Below are 20499 nucleotides of genomic sequence, written 5' to 3'. Positions count from 1 at the left end.
TACCCTGCTTCATTCTTCATGTGTTTGTTTTTTTTTTTTCTCGTTTTTCTGAGTGGTGTACAAATAAAGAGTATAAATAAATAAAATAAATAAATCTTATTTATTGAGAAAGGTCTATTTGGCCTATGTATCGGTACGCTGGGTACCGTAATTAACGCAGACGTCAGACGCCATCAGCTAGTCAGCTAGTTATCTATACCTTTGACAAGAAGCTCATTATTATTATAATATACTAGCTGTTGCCCGCGACTTCGTCTGCGTTTGATGTTGTTTTTAAAGTATTCAGTATCGCTAAGCTTTAAATGAGTATAGTAGTATATATATATAACATGTGACTGCCAATTAATTATAGACAAATAATTTGAAATAAAATAAAATTGCGACTATAATTAAAGATCTAAGCTATCCTATCTCTTAAGTTGGACCAGACTGCTCACGGTGTACCAATTTTATCTTAAATCGGTTAAGTAGTTTAGGAGTCCATCGCGGACAAACATCGTGACAGGAGATTTATATATATTAAGATAATTAAAATAATGAGCTGTTATGTTAAACTCTTCTTTGCTCTTGCTCGAAGGCACGAACTAATTATCGTGTTATTAATAATTACATATTTATAAAACTGGCTATTGCCAGCGTTTTTTCACTCATGCCATCGGTATAGCAGAATAAAAGTTCAAAAAATATGTCCAAGTTTGTTTGGGTAGTATATTGTCATAACATTTAGTCCTCTATACCAAAGGAATACTATTGATTTTTGGAGTAAAAATTTGCTTTTGTCCGCGACTTTGTCTGCTTTTTTTTTCGGTTTTCTAAATCCAACACAGGGATGTTTATTTTCTCGGGAAATACATAAAAAGTAATTCCCATCATCACGATGTACGCTTAATATGTTTCCGAATCACATTAAGATTGGTGCAGTGGTTGAGCCGAATATTGGTTTCTGTGACCGTTTTCGGCTACGGTGGTCAATGTCTAGAGAGATTTTCAACTACTAGGTGGCACTCTGGGTTCTCTCTCTCTTAGCTCGATAGGATGGCAGCTTCAATGCGACCGGAAAGAGATTAGGTCTGACATCTTAACGTGCTTCCGAGGAATGGGGCTGAATCTACGCCAGTTACCAAACTCCGGTCAGGTAATAACAATTGGCCCGACTCGGAGATAAAACAAAGGACTGTCATCTGCAGTCGAACACGCTCACCACTACCACCGAGGTAGTCGAATATAGGTAACAAACAAACATACAGACGATTTGCAGTTGCAATCCTTTCAGTAATTTCCGCGTGTAACTCAGCGGGTCACTCGCAGCCCAGTGTTGCAAGACATTTTGTTTGGAATAGCGCTACTTTAATGGTTTCCCGGCAAAGGAAATATGTTTAAATTTAATATAATGAGAGATTTGAGACTAACTAGAACTGTAGTGACTGACGTTGTTGACTCCAGAATCCTGAGTGTAGCGAAGGGTTTTAGGGGCGCCTAGAGCAAAAGCAGTCTACTTTTCACATCTCACTAGACAACGAAAAAGAATTTAACTAACGAAATAGTTTTCTGGAAAAAAATATATGTAATTAAAATAAATGAAATTGATGTAATGAAATGAGTGAAATTGTTTTTTGGTTAAGAAATACATGATATAACTCTCAAGCGTAGCGACGTGATGCATGTAGGATCCTGAGTGCAACGAGGGGTTTAGGGGCTTTACACGAGACAGTAAAATATTTATGGTTCGCGCTTCAGGGGCCCAGATCCGGATGAACTAGACATCATCAAAGAAAGACAGCAATATTAAATATACGCGAAAGGGACGCCGTCTTACGTCAAAGTGAATTAGCAATATAAACATAAACCAAATGTAGTGCGGATACGGGATACCCATAGGGTTATGAATTTGACAGTAACATTTTTGCAACCCCGCTAAACTTCATGAACGTTACAATTCTTGTAATAAAACATTGTCGAGAGAGTGTTGTGAAAAATTTATTACTTACACAAATTGTAGAGAAGCAAACTGTAACATTTACAGTAAGAAGATTAAACATCCTGAGCTTACACTTTGATAAATAGGTTAGGTATAAGCTACTGAGACAGTTTCCACTGTCTCTAAGTACCAACTTATGTTTTAAGTGGCACTCTGTAACTTAACGCTAATTCGATTAGTAACCTGTAGTTAGACGACGTACAATGAAATTTACTAATAATAATTATATTAGGTATCTTTGTTAATATAGTACAAGTTACTTTATGAACCAGTGCCCTAATGAGAAGCAGGTACATCAAAGGAGTTGCCATGAAAAATCCTTTTAAAATCATGTAAGGTACCCTTTACAATACTTTTACCATTTATTATCAAAATTAAGCTTAATTTGCTATACTCCGCGAAAAGCAGGAGAATCTGTGTGAAGTAATTTATAATTTCTTCAATCCTTATACTCCACACCAAACAGATCTTCGGCAATATACCCTCTACGCACGTTTCGCTCCGAGCATCCTCAGGAGATGTTGACTTTACAATGAATAATTGTTAAGTCAACATCTCCTGAGGATGCTCCGGTTTCGGAGTGGAGTATAAGGATTGAAGAAATTATAAATTACACCACACAGATTCTCCTGCTTTTCGTGGAGTATAGCAAATTAAGCTTAATTTTGATAATATATCATGGATTTCCGCAAAGTAACGCCTGCTTCTATCCAACTTTTACTATTGTTAAGTACAGTGTTAAGTACGTCAAATTAAAATTCAAAATTTCTATATTCATATAGGCCCATCACAGGCACTTATGAAGCGTCTATGTTGCGTATGTATGAAACATATATGTTTACAAAATCGTGTAAGGGGATGGTGAAAACTTCGTTCGCCATCTTCGCGCGCCCTGGTCTAAGAAGAGCCCACAACAAACTTAGCCGTCTTCCAAACCGGTAGTAGTCACCACAAACAGATAGACTTGGCATTTCAATAGTGCTTATAGAGTAATGCTGCACCATACAAATTAATTCTGAACTAACTTGAATTTTGCGTTTTTAATTCCGAAATATTTTTTTACTCAAGACTTAATTGGACGTTTAAAGGTTATACCTGTAGGTATCTCCTGATTGACTGTGCGTGATGATGCGACTTCCCTTACGGAAGGAACAATTTCGATCCCCGGCATGCACTCCTAATTTGTCAAAGTTATGAGAGTTTAAGCAGTTAAATATCACTTTTTAACAGTGAAGAAAAACATCATGAAGAAACCTGCGTGCCTGAAAGCTCGCCATAATGTTCCCTTCTCTTCTTCTTTGACGGCCGATTGGCGCAGTTTGCAGCGACCCGTGGGTTCGATTCCCACAACTGGAAAATGCTTGTGTGATGAGCATGATTTTTTTTCAGTGTCTAGGTGTTTATATGTACAGTCAAACCTGGGTTAGTGAGAACTGGATAAGTGAGAAAACTCTATAGGTGAGAGAAATAGCCAGGACCCGTCATTTTAAGCTCCCAAAACCTCTAATAGCGAGAAACAGAAACCTTTGTAAGAGAGAGTCGTTTTTCCCTCATGGCCCTCTTTAAGTGAGACTGCTACTTATCTATACCTCTATAAGCGACAGTCGAGCAAGCAATATTCGATAAAATTTATGAGTTAGAGAAAAACATTCAAAATATAAAAACAGGAACCCAAACGAAATTACATAGTGCATGAATATATGTCTTGTTATTGCTGCGTACCTCTATAAGAGAGAAACGCTACCCATGTACCTGCATTAGCGAGAAACTCGGTTTAGTGAGAAACCTCTATAAGCGAGAATGAGATTGTGCTCCCTTGAACTCTCGCTTATCCAGGTTTGACTGTATATTCTAAGTATTATTCATAAAAATATTCATCAGTCATCTTAGTACCCATAAAGTTACGCTTACTTTGGGGCTAGATTGCGATGTGTGTATTGTCGTAGTATATTTATTATTATTATTATTTATTCTCAATCAGAAAGAAGACTCTTTCCTTGTCTGTTCCTTGGGCCGGTAAAGGGTTAATGATCACCATATCCACCCATTAACGGCCCACTACACTACACACGGATCTCCTCCCGATAATGATTATGATAAACTGTTACATTAACTACAAATTGTACGCTACTTGAAAAATACTTTAAGCACTTCCTAGGTTTCCTTTCTTTTGTGGTACAAGTTAATAATAAATCTTAAAATTCCGCCTTGAGCTACAGTGACGGGCAAAACGGGCGCCTTTTAATATATTTCCTTCCTTACTTGCACTCGAGTTAATCCGCGGCCTCTCTTAGCAAATGAAAGACTTTTTGTTAAACACAAAGAACAATAATAGGGTTGTGACTTAAATAGGTTTATGTTTTGACGAATTTACATGCATATTAAAATTGTTATCTCTCATTAATAATTAAATAGTTCAAACAAACTAATAAAACACGCTTGGTATAAAAAACTAAACTAATTTCTTTCTTTTAGTTTATTCATAATAGCGATTTTTTTTAGTTTTTCTTGATCTATTATTTTTATTAGAGCAAAATTAATCGGTAACCCATCCACCATTAAAGAGATAAAATATATTTTTTTTTATTCAGTGTGCCCGTCTCTCGAAATGCAAGTTCTAATTATTATTTAAAACAGGCCATTAAAAAGTAATAGCTAACGCCCTCTACCATCTAGTAGCTTAATGTTTTCTGTGGAATTTGTTAGGTACGCGAACGCCATAGGTTTTTTACATTTGGGTCTAGATGGCGCTGTAGTAATTAGTAAAAAATCTTATTTTTTATAGTGAAAATTGGAATAATCTTTCAGATTAGTGTATTGTCATCGGTCCTCGATATGTCTACAAAGTTTGAAAGAAATCTGACCGTTTAAAGTGGGTCAAAATCGCGCCCAAAGAAGTCGGTTACAAACAAACATACAAGTGAAGCTAATATAAAGCGTGTAATATGATCCCTCACTTCACCTTTTGGCATTCGACGTCGCCCCGTTCACTTCATCATATAAACTTATTATCGGCACACTACGGGGCGCGGATCTCCTGCCACAATGAGAAGTTAAGGCCGTTGCCCACCATACTGGCCCAGTGTGGATTGGTGGAGTACACACAACTTTGAAAACTGTCAATCATGCTGATTTTGTCACGATGTTTTCTTCAAAACCGTTGAAGCAAGAGATATTTTAATTACTTCAAACGCACACAAATTAGTGACGCCCCGTGCACGTCTCACTTGACACCCGGGGAATTTAGCTAGTTCACAAAATTCTTACATTTTTCCCATTCTATTATAAACGTTTAGAACATTAGAGGTAAAATCAATGAACTGCTAAATGGAATGATGTGACTAACCGCGTTTTTTGATGCTCCAATATTAGTCGTTTACACGGTTTCTTAACGTCTGAGCAAAGAAGTTAGATTACTTAGTTAATAACTTGGATAGAAGCAGGCGCTTTTTGCGGAAATCCCCGGGTTTAATAATTAAACTTAATTTGCTATACTGCGCGAAAAGCAGGAGAATTTGTATGGTGTAATTTATAATTTCTTCTATCCTTATACTCCACACCAAACAGATCTTCGCCAATGTAACCTCTACGCGCATTTCGCTCCGAAACCGGAGCATCCTCAGGAGATGTTCACTTTACAATGAATAATTGTTAAGTATCTTCATGTATTGTTTACGGCCCCATACATTTTTAGCGATACTATTCTCACGTATTTGGTACACTAGCGTTTATTACAGTTTTTCACAAATCCTGTGGGAACCGTTTGTTTTTCTGGAATAAAAAGTAGCCTATGTTTTGCTCTCCGTCCTCTCAACTGACTCTATGTCGAAAATTAATTTGATTAGTTTCATAGTTAGTGCGCTAAGCAAGAACAAACAAACACTTTCGCGTTTATAATATTAGTAAGGTCTTAATTAAATTTGTAGGTTTTGACCTTTTCCACCTTCATTATGAACTGGTATTTACAAACGAAGGGTACGGGTCCCTCCCTCAAAGAGAAGGGGTTAAGGCGGTAGTCCACCACGCTGGTGCAGTGCTGGTGGACTAAACACACCTTAGAGAACATTATGGAGAACAGGTAAACAGGTTTCCTCGCGACTTTTTTGGTTTACCGTTGAAGCAAGCGATATTTCAATTGCTCAAAACGCACAAAACATAGAAAAGTTAGAGATGCGTGCTTGGATTTGAACTCGGCCCCACTAAATTGTAGTCGAATTCCTACCCACTTAGTTTTTTTAGCTATAAGATTTGACAGTGTACACTTTCAATTGCCAAAGTCTGCGGGCTCATTCGAGTGATTTAATTGTAGAAAATTCTCAAATTTTGATGTTGAATGAAACTTGGTTGTCCGATTATGAGTCTATTAGTTAATTATGTCCATTTCTTTAATTAAGTAGAATTTTTTTTTTATAATATTTAAATAAACTTTATTTAACTAGTTATAATAAAACTGTTAATGTATCAATAGTTGGCGCACAAGTAGGTATATTTATGGTTAACTAGCGTACCCAGCCCGCTTTGCCGGGCTAGATTTTGCTTTATTTTATTTAAACAATACACTTACATCATAAAATTTTTAATTTAAGTCTCATAATATATTAAATCATTTATTTCTCTCCGTATTCATTCTCGAGCGGGTGAAGATCATTATCTACACCCATGTACACCCAACAATAGAATATCATCATAGTAAATAAAAGCTGTATTTGACAGTTTGACAGTTGAAAAATAGGAGTGCTCCGATCGTCACCAAACTTTACAGGATTACTCGCCAGGTCAATCCGGAGATTCCCTGAAAGTTTCATTGAAATCGGTCCAGCCGTTTCGGAGCCTATACGGAACATACCCACACACTTTCTCTTTTATATATATATATATAGATAGATGATCAACCATCGCGTATAAACAAAGCAATACTTCGCGAAGCATGCAAGGATCACGTACCACAAAATGCCGCCCTGTGTCCATAGACCTGAAGGTAGGTGTAAAGTGGTTCTGTAACTGGAATTACATCAGCAACTGCCGATCACAGCCATGCTCCTTAGCAGCAATAAATATTGCCGTAGTACTTCCGCGGACGTTCTCTGTCACAAAAAGCTGTACTACTGAAGTATTTTAATGAGGGCGCTGTCACAGGAGTTAGCTAGTAAACAATTATTAAAGGCTGACCTATAAAACTGAACGTTAAACTGTGATTAAACTTCGAAATATATTAAACCGCAGCTCGTTATCCTAACGTTTTAATTATAACCACAGAAATAAGTACCCTTAGCGCGAGATCGCACAACTCGCAAACGTCGATGGTTTTTGTGTACGTGAGCGAGTAGCTGTTGAATGGGATGCTTCTTTTTGGATATGCAAAAAACGTTTACCTTAATTTGCTTTATTTGATAAGTAGGCAAATCAAGATGGTGTAACTTCTTTATGAGTAACGCCTGTTTTTTTATAAACAGCCCAGTTGTTAGCTTAACTTCAGCCTCCCTTTTCTAGGATTTAGTTTTATCCCGGAACGCACCTTTAACTAACAAGAGATATGTGCGTTTTAAAACAAATAAATGTCACTTGCTTTCACTGTAGGTATAGGAAAAGTCAACATCTCCTAACTGTAATGCTCCGATTCGGATTTTGGATTGAAGAAATTATAAATGACACCATACAGATTCTCCTGCTTTTCGCGGATTATAGCAAATTAATCTTAATTTTCATAATAGTGCTATCTATTTTAAAGCGGAGTTCATTGCTTACGGAAGCGGTGGATTAATATTGATAGCACAGAATTTACGTTTTATTACTGAGTATTTCAGTACTCTAAAAAGTTCCCAAATTTCGAATCGTTCAAGCTTGTACTAAGGGTTCGGGATGGCGATTCGTATTCCATGTGCGCTTAGCTAGCCTCGTTGCCCCTTTGATATAAAAGTTAGCATGTTCCGCTAGGAATCATAATGCCTTGGGTTTGGTTCCCAGACCAGCCCAAAAGTTGTTATCAAAGGGACGCCAAACTAGGTTAACCGATACCACAGTATAACATAATCGACACCAATTCTTAAAACTTTTCAATGCTCTAGTTTGCGTAGCAAATGAGATGTTCGGAATAACCCATTATACTCTGAAGTCAAATGTATAAAACAATTCTTTGAGAGATTTTATTTACGCGTTGTGATTTATGATGACATGTGTTGTGATTTATGAATTAATGTGACAGTCTGCATGCTCTAATCATCGTCTCTAGCACCTCGTCTCGAAGTTCAAACGTATAAGTCCACTTTTACGCGTGTGTTATTTCGAAATCTACCGCAACTTCCTAAGGTTGTATGGGAAGTTAGTAGTTTAGAAATTTAACACATTACTTAAAGCGGTAATAGCCCAGTGGGTAGGACTTCGAATTCACTTCAGGGGGGCCGAGTTCGAATCTCAGCACGCACCTCTAACTTTTCTAAGTTATGTGCTAGAGACAATGATGGTGCTAGAGACGATGATTCGAGCATGCAGACTGTCACATTAATTCATAAATCACAACACATGTCATCATAAATCACAACGCGTAAATAAAATCTCTCAAAGAATTGTTTTATACATTTGACTTCAGAGTATAATGGGTTATTCCGAACATCTCATTTGCTGCGTTTTAAAAATGCTTCAACGGTGCAGGGAAACATCATGAGGAAACCTGAATGCCTGAGAGTTCTCCATAATTTTCTCAAAAGTGTGTGGAGTCCGCCAATCCGCACTGCTCCAGCGTGGTGGACCTACCCTTCTCATTATGGAGACCCTTGATATGATGATGATGATAATCACTAAAGCTCACCAACCCGCATTGAAACTGCGGCGTGGCGGTTCAAAGCTCTAGATTCCTCTCTTCCATGGTAGGAAGACCATTCCCAGCTGTAGGGAAGGCTTCAGAAAAGTAAAAGTCGAAAAATATTACTAATATCACTTCAATTAAAATATAAAGTTTAAAAAACCGAACACACCAAAAAGCCTTCATTTCAAAGGCCGTTTCATAAAAACAGCTTTTAATATACATAGAACATTCTGTAAGCTCGCTCTTTTAAAGCTCTCGCTGGAATATAAATACGCTAAATATATTCGTACTTTTCTAACATAAACTCAACATACATTATATGCCGCATGATGTAATATTAATTATGCATATATAAAAGTTGGTTTGGTCTGCAGTATGATGAGTTATGGCAGACAAAAAAATATATATTTTAGTATTCGGTTTGTATAGATTATTTCCTTTTTTTTTGTAATTCAAATATCTTAGCTGTTGCTCGCGATATTGTCCGCGTTTAATTTTGTTTTTTTCTGCAATCGTCTGCGTTTGTTTTTTATCTGAAACTTTTGTCCGTCTCCGAGACGCATTTTTTTTTTATACAAAATTTGGTCATTATCGGTATAGCAGTTAAACGGAAATAGTTATTTGGTTATTTTCCGGGTTAAAAATTTGATATCCGTCTCCAGGATTCCTTTTTCATCACGATTGGGCAGCCGCCATTGCGCCGAACATAGGTAATATAAAAACAAATAGAGAAGCATACCAGACACTTTCACACTTATAATATGAACTTATTATAATCAGCGACTAATTGTAAACAAAAAGTAGTTGTTCCCGTTTATCGTAAAATATTGTTGTGCTGACTCCACAGGAAACGGGCAAGGAGAAGAAAAATAGACACAGGTTTTATTTCGGCTGCTGGGAGTCTTCATCCGCGGCTAGTTACCGCTCGTTTGATGACGACGTGCCGCTAAGATATTTAGGGTTCTGGTACGATGCTGCGTAGAGACCGATTAGGGTTTAATATACTCGTAACAGTCTAGCCTGTTACCATCTTAGACTTAACATCATCTCTTGCCAGATGGTGGGATTACAGTCAAAGGTTAACTTGTAGTGAAAAAAAAAACAGATTTGTCACAACATTAAATGAAGCTTACCTAAATAGCGAGGTCGAAATAAAAAAAATGTTAACAAATTAATTTTCCTTCCTCTCCTAAACACAATGGCCAACTCTAAAAACCCCGGTCGGTGAAAGAACGCTGAACTCAGTGGAATTAATTTGGCAAGTCGAGAATTCGGGAAAGCTACACCTAAATGTTCCGCAACACTCCCACTTTGTAATAAAATTTATAACTTCGGTTGGCCCTTGCTTTTTTGCATAGTTCTGTTTTTAATTAACCGGAGTACTAATAATGTTCTGTTAATTGTTTTTAAATAAAAAAAATACGGTTTTCATCGTGGCGTTCAAGCCTCTCTTTTATTATAAAAGGAATCTGAGTCTCTCTCTCTCTCTTTTGGCATACTGCCTACTTTTGATTTAAATTATCTAGAATACGAATAATGGTTTGTTATAAATCAGTGGCCAACCGAAGTTAAGAAGGTAGTGCCAATCCCTGAACCTTGTGATGATGATGCCATTAGAGCTTTTTTCACCACAGAGCTCCAGAAAATTCTAGCGGTAACAGTATTTCCAAATGGCGACTGGAAAATACTTGGTATAAAATTAAATAAATAAATAATAAATAAATAAATAAATATACTACGACAATACACACATCGCCATCTAGCCCCAAAGTAAGCTTAGCTTGTTTTATGGGTACTGAGATAGCTGATGATTATTTTTTAATGAATATAATACACATAAATACTTATAATATACTGATAAACACCCAGACACTGAAAAACATTCATGTTCATCACACATACAGTTGTGGGAATCGAACCCACGACCTTGGACTCAGAAAGCAGGGTCGCTGCCCACTGCGCCACTAGGCCGTCAAATTCGCATGTTATTGAAGTAAAATAAATAAAAATAATAGATAATACCTAAATCACAGAAAATCTGCAGTTAGATGAATAATTTAATAAAGAAAATAACTCTTATTGTATTTTTTTTTTTGAATAACCAACCGTAACAGGGAGATAAAAGTTCGTACAGGAAAATATACGGAAACAAAGTCCGCTAGTTTAATCAATGATCCAGGAAGCACCGGCGTAAAAAGGCTTCCAAACGCGGCAATAAAGTAAAAAAAAAACTAAAATTTGTTTGTACATACTAGAGCAGTATTTTGACCGTTCAATAGTTACATTCCCGTCTCGGCTCAAAATACTTTATGCTTATGAAGTTAGTATTTTTCAAGTAGGTAGTTATTATTTTTTATAAAACTTTTTAAATCACCAAGCTTACAAATAGTAGCATAATATAAAATTAATGTATTGAAATTTAAAATTTTTTTTAAGACGCAAGCTTATAAGAAACACCTATCAAACGTTTATACGTATTTTTTCACATGTTTTGAGGTTATATAGATAACTGGACTAGGCAACTAAAGAGAAAACAGACTACTATAAATAAATATACAGCGAACAATACCACACATCGCCATTCGCTATCTAGCCCCAAAGTAAGCGTAGCTTGTGTATGAATTATTTTATGAATAACTAGCTGTCCCGGCGAACTTCGTACCGCGGATCTTTTTTTTTTTAATGAATGTTATATTTTAATACTTATTATCCTATTCGGGACTAACAGAAATCCAAAAAATCTAATATCATAAAAATTGGTCCAGTCGTTCTTGAGTTACAAATGGTGTAACTAACACAACTTCCTTTTATGTATATAGATATACATAAATACTTATAAAATACAGATAAACACCCAGACACTGAAAAACATTCATGTTCATCGAAGAAACATTTTCCAGTTTCGGGAACCAAGCCCACGACCGGGACTCAGAGACTATGAGAAATTAGACTTTTGTCCATTGTAGCGTTGGGAAATTAAAAGATGTATTTTGAAAAAAAATGCACACTAAATAAATAAATAAATAAATATACTACGACAATACACACATCGCCACCTAGCCCCAAAGTAAGCATAGCTTGTGTTATGGGTACTAAGATGACTGATGAATATTTTTATGAATTATATATACATAAATACTTAGAAAATACATATAAACACCCAGACACTGAAACACATATTGCTCATCACACAAACATTTTCCAGTTGTGGGAATCGAACCCACGGCCTTGGCCTCAGAAAACAGGGTCGCTGCCCACTGCGCCAGTCGGCCGTCAAGCACTGTAAAAATATATGAATGAAGTACCCACCTACTTATGCATATTGCACTTGGTAGCTAGCAATGCCAAGGTCTAACCTCGCGACCTAGAATTCGCTGAAATCCACGTGCCGTATGTACACCTACAATATCATCGTCTATACAAACAGATGGCGTAATCAAATATCGCTGCTTTATATTATCCAGTCCACCAACCCGCATTGGAGCACCGTGGTGGGTCTATGCTCTAAAACCGTCTCTTCTGTGAGAATCGAGGCCTGTGCCCAGCAGTGGACCATTAAACAGGCTGCGGATGATGGATGATGATATTCTCCAGGATTGGCCACATCGCTGAAACTAACATTATTTTAATTCTATTAATCTATATATATAAAAAAATGTTATGTTGGTTTGTGTACGCTTCAAAAACTCAAAAAGTTCTGGACCGATCGAGCTGAAATTTTAGCATGATATATAATCCGCATCAAGGATTGTTTTTATCTATTTTTGCATAAGTCACGTATCCGCGTGTTTTACCGCGCCATCTGCCGAAAGCGAGAAAAACACTCGCTGACATATGTAATGTGTTCTTTGTTTTGTTTCTCATTTCTCAACCATTCCATAAAAATGTGCCACAGCGAAGCCTGGCAGGGTACAACTAGTGTTTTATAAAACAATTGTAATGCTTACTAGCTGTTACAAGCTTCTTCGTCAGCGTTTATTACGGTTTTTTACAAATCCCATGGGAACATTTGTTTTCCTGGTATAACAAGTAGCCTATGTCTCTCCGTCCTTTTAAATAACTCTCTGCCAAAAATCGAATTGAATGGTTGCTTAGTTGGAGCGTGAAAGAAGAACAAACAAACAAAGACACTTTCGCATTTATAATATTAGTAAGGATTTTTAGGCGATAAGGTATGACAAATTGTCATTTCAAAATAATATGCCTAACTATTCCGACGAGTTAATGTAGAAGGCAAACGTCCCCGTGACAGATCTCTAAACCCGATGGTCAGATCAACTAAGAGAAACTGGTGCCCGTACCTTCTATAAGGCAGTACAAATGGCCAAAGACCCGATTGAGAGAGATCATATATCACAAGATTACTTGCCATAGCAGTGATTACGATCCTCAGTCATGAGGGACCGACTAAAGAGAGAGATTCCGACGAGTAATAGAAAGAGCCTCTAAGAAATATAATAAATTTTGCTCGCGGGAATACAGAACCTCCAATAAATACCTTTCGAGTGCAGTGAAACTGAATCAACAACTCTTTTAAATTTTAAACTAGTTCCGAAAAGCTGAGGTTTTCCGACGTTCGCTGTTTGGTAGCTAAAGCGAGATTTTCATTGGTAATCGGCTTGGAAGAGATGATTGGGAAAGTCACCAAACTAAATTGTGTTTCACATGCCACAAAGCATTTTTTTTTTCAGTTGGTTAACATCGCATACGACTAGCCACTATTGTTATGAGTATGCTTTTCTTTTTAAGTACATAGCAGAACATGTTATATGATGTACCGAGTACAAGTTATGGGTGCCGCTTCCGAGTACAGAGTTTTATTTGCCGTGTCACGGCGGATCAGATTGCAATTGTCACCATCCCTTTTCCCGCGGGTGTCGTACGAGGTGACTAAGGGAATATAGACAGTTGCATCTCTGTTACCGTCAAAGACATGCCACCGAGAGAGTGCCACAAGCCGGCGTTGCAGGCCGAGTTTTTTTGCATACCCAGCAAAGTTTTGATCTATTTACCATGGTTTTCCCCTTATCATCAGGTGGGTTATCTGCTATGTACGTCAATAATTATTATAAAAAAAAACCAGAACGATGCCGCGTAAAAATCAAATCCCATCAGACCCAACCAATTATTTCCAAATTGTCTCTACCGGGGATCGATCTTGACACTACCCACTTACGTCTTCTTCTGCTTGCGGCTCAGGTTCGCCTGATCCCTTGTGTCACGTCGACCGGCTACGATCTATTGTGACGCGACTACCCACTTACAAGACCACAGCATACCACTGAGACAGGAGGATGACGAAATTCCCAAAAGCATAACCCTCTCTAAGTCTCCACCAGTCGCTGATTGCGGTTCTTATGAGACTCCTAGTAGCGGCAATGGTCTGGAGTTCATCACTAGGAATACTCGCAGTGCAGCGTGGTGATTATGGGCAAACCCTGCTGTTGGGAGGTCTTTAGTCCAGCAGTTAACTATTCTAGGCTATTCTAGGTTATTGGCAAGTTGTATTTGGTTGATTTTTTTTCAACTCGGTCGAATTATTCGAGGTTGTTCGAGGTTTTTCGTAATGACTCGATTAATCTTATTATCTTATCCTAATTATGACATAATATGTTACGAGTATATCCATTCTATTGTAATCATTGAATTTGCCAAGCAACGCAAAACACAATTTATTAAAGATGCCAAGGTTATAGATTGTTGCACTTATCTGTAGTATTATTTAAAATGTGAAATGTCTGTTTATTGCTATGTTGTCTATGTTTACCGATTACTGCACTGAGAGTGATGAAAATTGCTGATATAGCTTGCATCCTCTAGTTCGACATAGGATACTTTTTTATTCTAAAACAATCCTGAAAACCGTTCCCACAGTATAAAAAAATAGACTTTTGTGATTTTACCAATTTTTCACGACGTATCCTGGGTACAAACTGAAGACACTTTTTCGTAAAAGTAAACAGCAAAATTCCCTCAAAATTTTGGAAAGCCAAACCAAATACGGACTTTGTCGCAGGCAACAGCTAGTATCGTAATAATGACAATCCAATCTAGATTGTATATACATGTACACAGCAAAATGCTAAAAAACCGTCTCAATAATTGTATTTACGTTTCAAGAGAATGTGCAGTGGCCCGGGAACGAACGCTCCACGGAATTGGATACGAGTATCGAGAGCCAATCGCTGAAGTTTCCCTACATTGATTTTGCGACTGCTTTTATTGACATTGAAATGGTCACGATTTTGACAATCGATTCAAAGCTAAATGGATAGGAGCCCACTCCTCTTGAAATGTTTATTAAACTTTTTATAAGCACCCACATTAAGCACCGCAAAAATGTATATTCAGCAATCAAAAGTCTTAGTCAAAGTTAAATATTTCTTTATTCCAATAGGCCAATTGCAATTTTCGGCAGGCTTAAAAAAAGGAGGAGTTTCTCAATTCGACTGTATGTTTTAATTGTATAATTGCTACGCGATTACTCCGCAAATTACGAGTATATGTCACACCTCAGAGGTGGTCCCATTTTAATTTGGTGAAGATCTATTGGAGGGATCCTGGAAAAATCCCAGGTATACTTCAAAATTTATAGGCACACCTATAGCAACTTGAGCGTTCTCTTTCGAGAAGCATCATTTGGTCAAGTGAAACTGATAATGAAGACAATAAATATTAAATAATTAAATATAATTAAATTTGGGTACACCTTGCAAACTTGCAAAGTTACCACTGAAAACCATTAAAAAAATACATAAAAAAACTGACTCTCTAAATTTATTTCTTGCTCTTTAGTACTTTTAGAAAGGCAGTTTTTATTTTGTCAAAATTCGGAGTTTCTGGTATGTGCGCTTGAAACCATTTTTTTTTAATTTTTAATCACTTATTCTAGTTCTTAGAAGAGTTTATGTAATTGTACATTGTACTTACTGAGATAATAAAAATTCTATGGAGTCCAAATAATCACCACTACCAAAATAGACAGAGAGACAGGGATCCTTTAAGTATTCCGAGTAATTGACCGGAGCTCTTAAAAATTTCTGTATACTTCGTGGTAGTCGATAATTCAATAACGTAACAAAGTACCAACACATTGTAAGCAATAAAATTGTTACACTGTAGCAGCACCAGTTCGAATCCTTATTTTAATTGTTTTACTACCATTCGTAAAAGGAAATGTTTTCATAAATAATGCAGGATAATGGACTTTTGCTGAATCCTGTTAATGTAACCACGACATTAAAATTCTTCTGCCAAATTGACGACAGCCTGTAAAATAAAAGGATTCTCGGTGAGCTTAAATTTATTGCATTTGTATTTGCGATCGAAGAGGAAGCGTAGTGAGTTAATAGGAAATGTTTCCCAAATCGACATCGCTGAAGTTTTCAAACATTACTGCGAGTGGAAAGCTCTCGCCAACATCGGAATTGTAGTTGCCGTCGTTGATTTAGCCTTCTATTGCATAGCAACTTGGCTAAATGGTTGTAAATATTTCAAACAATCTATGTAGTGCAACGTTATATCTATACTAATGTACGCTGCAACAATCTATCTAGGCAAAGATTTTTTTTTTGTTTGTTGTTTTGTACCGAATAGGCATCGAAAATACTGGATTTTATCAATTTTTTTACCAATAGAAAGCTATTTTATTCAAAAGTAACATGCTGTGTTTAATTTCAGTAAAAATAAGATTTCAGCCAAAATGTTATTTTAAAGAAAGCTAGAATAAAACAGCCCTACCCAGCTGGTTTATCAGCGTGCGTTTGCATAATTAATTGTCTTACGTAAATATCAAAAAAAGAATGCGCTTTAGTTGATCTAGAAAAAATACTAGCTATACAACGTGTTTTGGAATTACGAAATACTGTTGAAGGGTTCATAAGTATATTTCATAAGGAATCACCCTGTGAAAATTTTAAATGAAAAGAAGCATATTTATTTTTCCATACAAATTAATTCAAAACATTCTAAGTGTTTACTTATGACAACCCTATTGAAGATAAAAGGCAGACATTGTACATAGTACCTACGCTACGCGACTCGTACCTAATAAAGTGACAGGAGTCACTTGGTTTTACTTTTGCATTTGATGTTAGGGATGTATCTGATTTCTTTCAGTAAAAACTATGGCAATGGTTTACTCAAAAACTATAAGCGTTTCGGTTTCACAGTTAAGTCTCAGAGACAGATAAATAATGTACCTCTTGAGCCCCTGAAGTAATTATTTTATTATTATTTTTTGGTTTTCATTTACACGTTGTATATCAGATACCTATTTGCCCTATTTCGAAAAAGCGAAGCAGTGATGGCTGAGTGGGTAAGGTTTCGGGCTTTCCTTTCGTGGAGACCTATTTCGAGCCTCGGCACGCACAACTAACTTTTCGGAGTTATTAGTAAGCGGCTGAAGTCGCATTTAAGTAATAATTTTGTTATTGTCTTGTTTCAGAGTTTGATGGCGATAGTCAAGTTCGGATACACCATAGTGGTGGTATCCTTCCTGTTAATGATATGGGCCTCTTTAGCGAGAGCGTTGGAAGTAAGTTATAATTGCAAATCATAATATAACTAATAAGGTAATAATAATATATCGAGGACCGTTTGGGTACCAAGATGCTGAAGCCGCGACACTAACTTGAAAGTGCTGCACTGTTGGTGGCTCTGAATGTACGGGAGCTATGGTGATACGCTCGACAATAGGAAGATCTTCCTATCGCTACGGTCGGGCGTATCACCATAGCTCCCGTACAGTGGTGACCCCGACGTGATCCACTGTACGGGAGCTATGGTGATACGCTCGACCGTAACGATAGGAAGATCGTCCTCCGAGCGGGTGATCGTGCTCGGGGACCGAGGTCCATACATTCATTTTTGGAAGTTGTATATATAGACATTCTTAGTGAACACTTCGCTAGCGCGATGCAGGATTTTTGTGGCGCCATCTAGTTTTGTAATGTAACTGCTACACTAGTGGACAGACTATATCAAACAAGTTGCAGGAAGTCGATAGACATATGCAGCACACCACCATGCAGTTAGAGCTTTTTATGACAGAGTTCGTCCGAAGAAGTACTACCACCATGCCTATTTCTGCCGCTAAGTACAGTATTGTCGCAATGCTGTGTTCCGGTTTGAAGGGCGTGGGTGCCGGCGTTATAGGCACATAAGGCTTCACATCTAAGCCTCAGGTTGAACGACTCAGGGCAACACTTTGCAGGACGTGCTCCTTGCATGATCTGTTTATAGGCGATAGTTTTCCACTCACGACCAGTTGGGAATATCTGATTGGTCAAACTTTTAAATTTTTATTATGAAAAAAGTAAGTCCTTACATGAGACATGTGTCCAGCAGTGGACGTCTATTGGTTGAAATGATGATTATCCCTATCCCTACTTAATATTATAAATGTCAATGTAAGTTTGTTTGTTACGCTTTTACGCAAAAACTACTAAACCGATCCTCATGAAACTTTGTACACATATTCTTGGAAGTGTTAGAAGTAATTTAGAATACTTTTTTATCCCGACATTAAGCTCGGTTCCTTTGGGAGAGGGGATGAAAGTGTTTGACGATTTCACACCATAATTCCGACAAATTAAAACCGATTTAAATATTTATTTTTGTACTATAGATGTTATAATATGTGTTTAATTTTGTCCAAACTTTGTGTAGATCTGAATGTGGTTGGAGATAGAGGACAGAAACCCCTCATTTAAGGCTTAGCGATACTGAATACTTTATTTTGTTTTAGAACTTCTACTAAATTGAATGCCACATCATAAACAAAGTAAACCCCGACGAAGTCGCGGGCAACAGCTAGTAGTCAATAAATGCATTAAATATATTATATTAATAGAGAGTGCATTTTGGAAGATCTGTATGACAATGAACCAATTAATCTCTTCCAGACAAACAAAGGTGTTTAAAGAAAATGCTGCAGATGCATAGCATAATCTTGTGTATAAAGTTAAAAAAAAAAAAAAATGGCATTAGGGTTAATTGAAACATAGCGAGAGGTCTTAGTTAGCATATTTTATAAAGAACAAAGAAATTATAAATTAAACCGTACAAATTTCTCCGTAATTCGAATATAGCATATCAGACCTAACGTTTATTGTAGTATCATGAACTTTCAAAAAACAGAAACCTGCTTCTATCCCTTGTTGTATCTTAGTTTTCAATATATACGTTCCTTCCAGTTGCATGTCGACACGGGGCATCCGCCATGTTTGTTCCAAGCATTGTGCACATGTTCGAAGCCGGCTGGTGACCTTGGCATTGTGACTTGCAAGTACGTGCCCATACTCCGAGTACCAGCTGCAGTTAACAGCTCGAAGGTGTTCACGTTACAACTTACTGGGAACAAAATAAGGGATCTGGAACCTCAGTTCTTTCAGGCTACTGGTGAGTTTGAATTAGAATATTATTGATATATAATAAATAAGCGTCAAATTCAAATTTCAAATTCAAAATTTCTTTATTCATGTAGACCTATCACAGGCACTTATGAAGCGTTCATACATATATGCTTACATAATTGTAAGGGGATGGTGATAACTTCGTACGCCAACTTAAACCTAAAGCTACGAGGGTTCCAAACGCGCCCTGATCTAAGAAGAGCCCACAAAAAACTTAGCCGGGTAACTTTTTTTTTGTTATCACCATCTCACAGTTTATTTATATTTAGCTATGAAGCTAGAGCTATATATAGCTATATAGTGCTAATTCACAAAAAAGGGGACAGTGACAATATGGACAACTATAGACCAATAAGCCTAATGACAACAATTTATAAAATATTTTCTAAAATCATCTTAGACCGGCTCACTAAAAGGTTAGACGAAGAACAGCCTAGAGAACAGGCGGGTTTTAGAGCTGATTTTTCAACAGTAGACCACATACATGTAGTGAAACAAGTTGTTGAAAAATATAATGAGTATGGTAAATCATACTGTATATCATTTATAGACTACAATAAGGCATTCGATTCCCTTTCTCACAACTACATATATAAAGCCCTTGCCAGTCAAGGAATAGAAAATAAATATATCAGACTCATTAGAAATATATACAGCAACAGCACAGCAAAAGTGAAGTTGGAAAGAATTGGAGAGGAGTTCAAAATAAAGAAAGGAGTAAGGCAAGGAGATCCTTTGTCTCCTAAACTCTTCTTAGCTGTGCTAGAAGAAATTTTTAGAAATCTACAGTGGGAAGAGTTAGGAATTAATATAAATGGATGCAAACTGACACACCTGAGATTCGCAGACGACTTAGTGCTATTTACCGATGACCCAGACACTCTACAAGAAATGCTAAACCAACTAGCATCAGAAAGCCGGAAAGCAGGTCTCACCATCAACATTTCCAAAACGAAGGTTATGACAAATAGGCATAAACAAACTATAAAAGTAAACAACCAAGAGATAGAATATGTGGACGAATAGGTCTATTTAGGGCAAATAATCTCACCAAACATGCAGATGGACAAGGAATTGCAAAGGCGAGTGAACAACAGCTGGGCTCGATACTGGTCACTCAAAGAAGTACTAAAAAGCAAAGATATTCCAATGCCAACCAAATCCAAGGTATATAACATGTGTATTCTCCCAATCCTCACTTATGGATGTCAAACCTGGGGATTAACGAAAGCTCACCAACAGAAGCTTAAAGTATGCCAACATAGGATGGAAAGGAGCATGTTGAATATTAAGCTGAAAGACAA

The 20499-nt window shown here is 37.0% G+C and overlaps 1 protein-coding gene across 7 annotated transcripts in view; it reads left to right on the top strand.

The window, feature by feature from the left end:
• LOC120626659 (chaoptin) overlaps positions 1–20499 on the top strand; it is a 103429-nt gene that overhangs the window by 55434 nt on the left and 27496 nt on the right. For all 7 annotated transcript variants that reach the window (XM_039894262.1, XM_039894264.1, XM_039894259.1 and 4 more), the window contains exons 3-4: positions 17227–17316; positions 18977–19181. In XM_039894262.1, the coding sequence (XP_039750196.1) occupies positions 17227–17316; positions 18977–19181 (295 nt within the window). The remainder of the gene's footprint in view (positions 1–17226; positions 17317–18976; positions 19182–20499) is intronic.

Source organism: Pararge aegeria, chromosome 10 (genome assembly GCF_905163445.1).
Source record: "Pararge aegeria chromosome 10, ilParAegt1.1, whole genome shotgun sequence".
Classification (NCBI taxonomy): domain Eukaryota; kingdom Metazoa; phylum Arthropoda; class Insecta; order Lepidoptera; family Nymphalidae; genus Pararge; species Pararge aegeria.
This window is presented reverse-complemented; position numbering and strand designations above follow the sequence as displayed.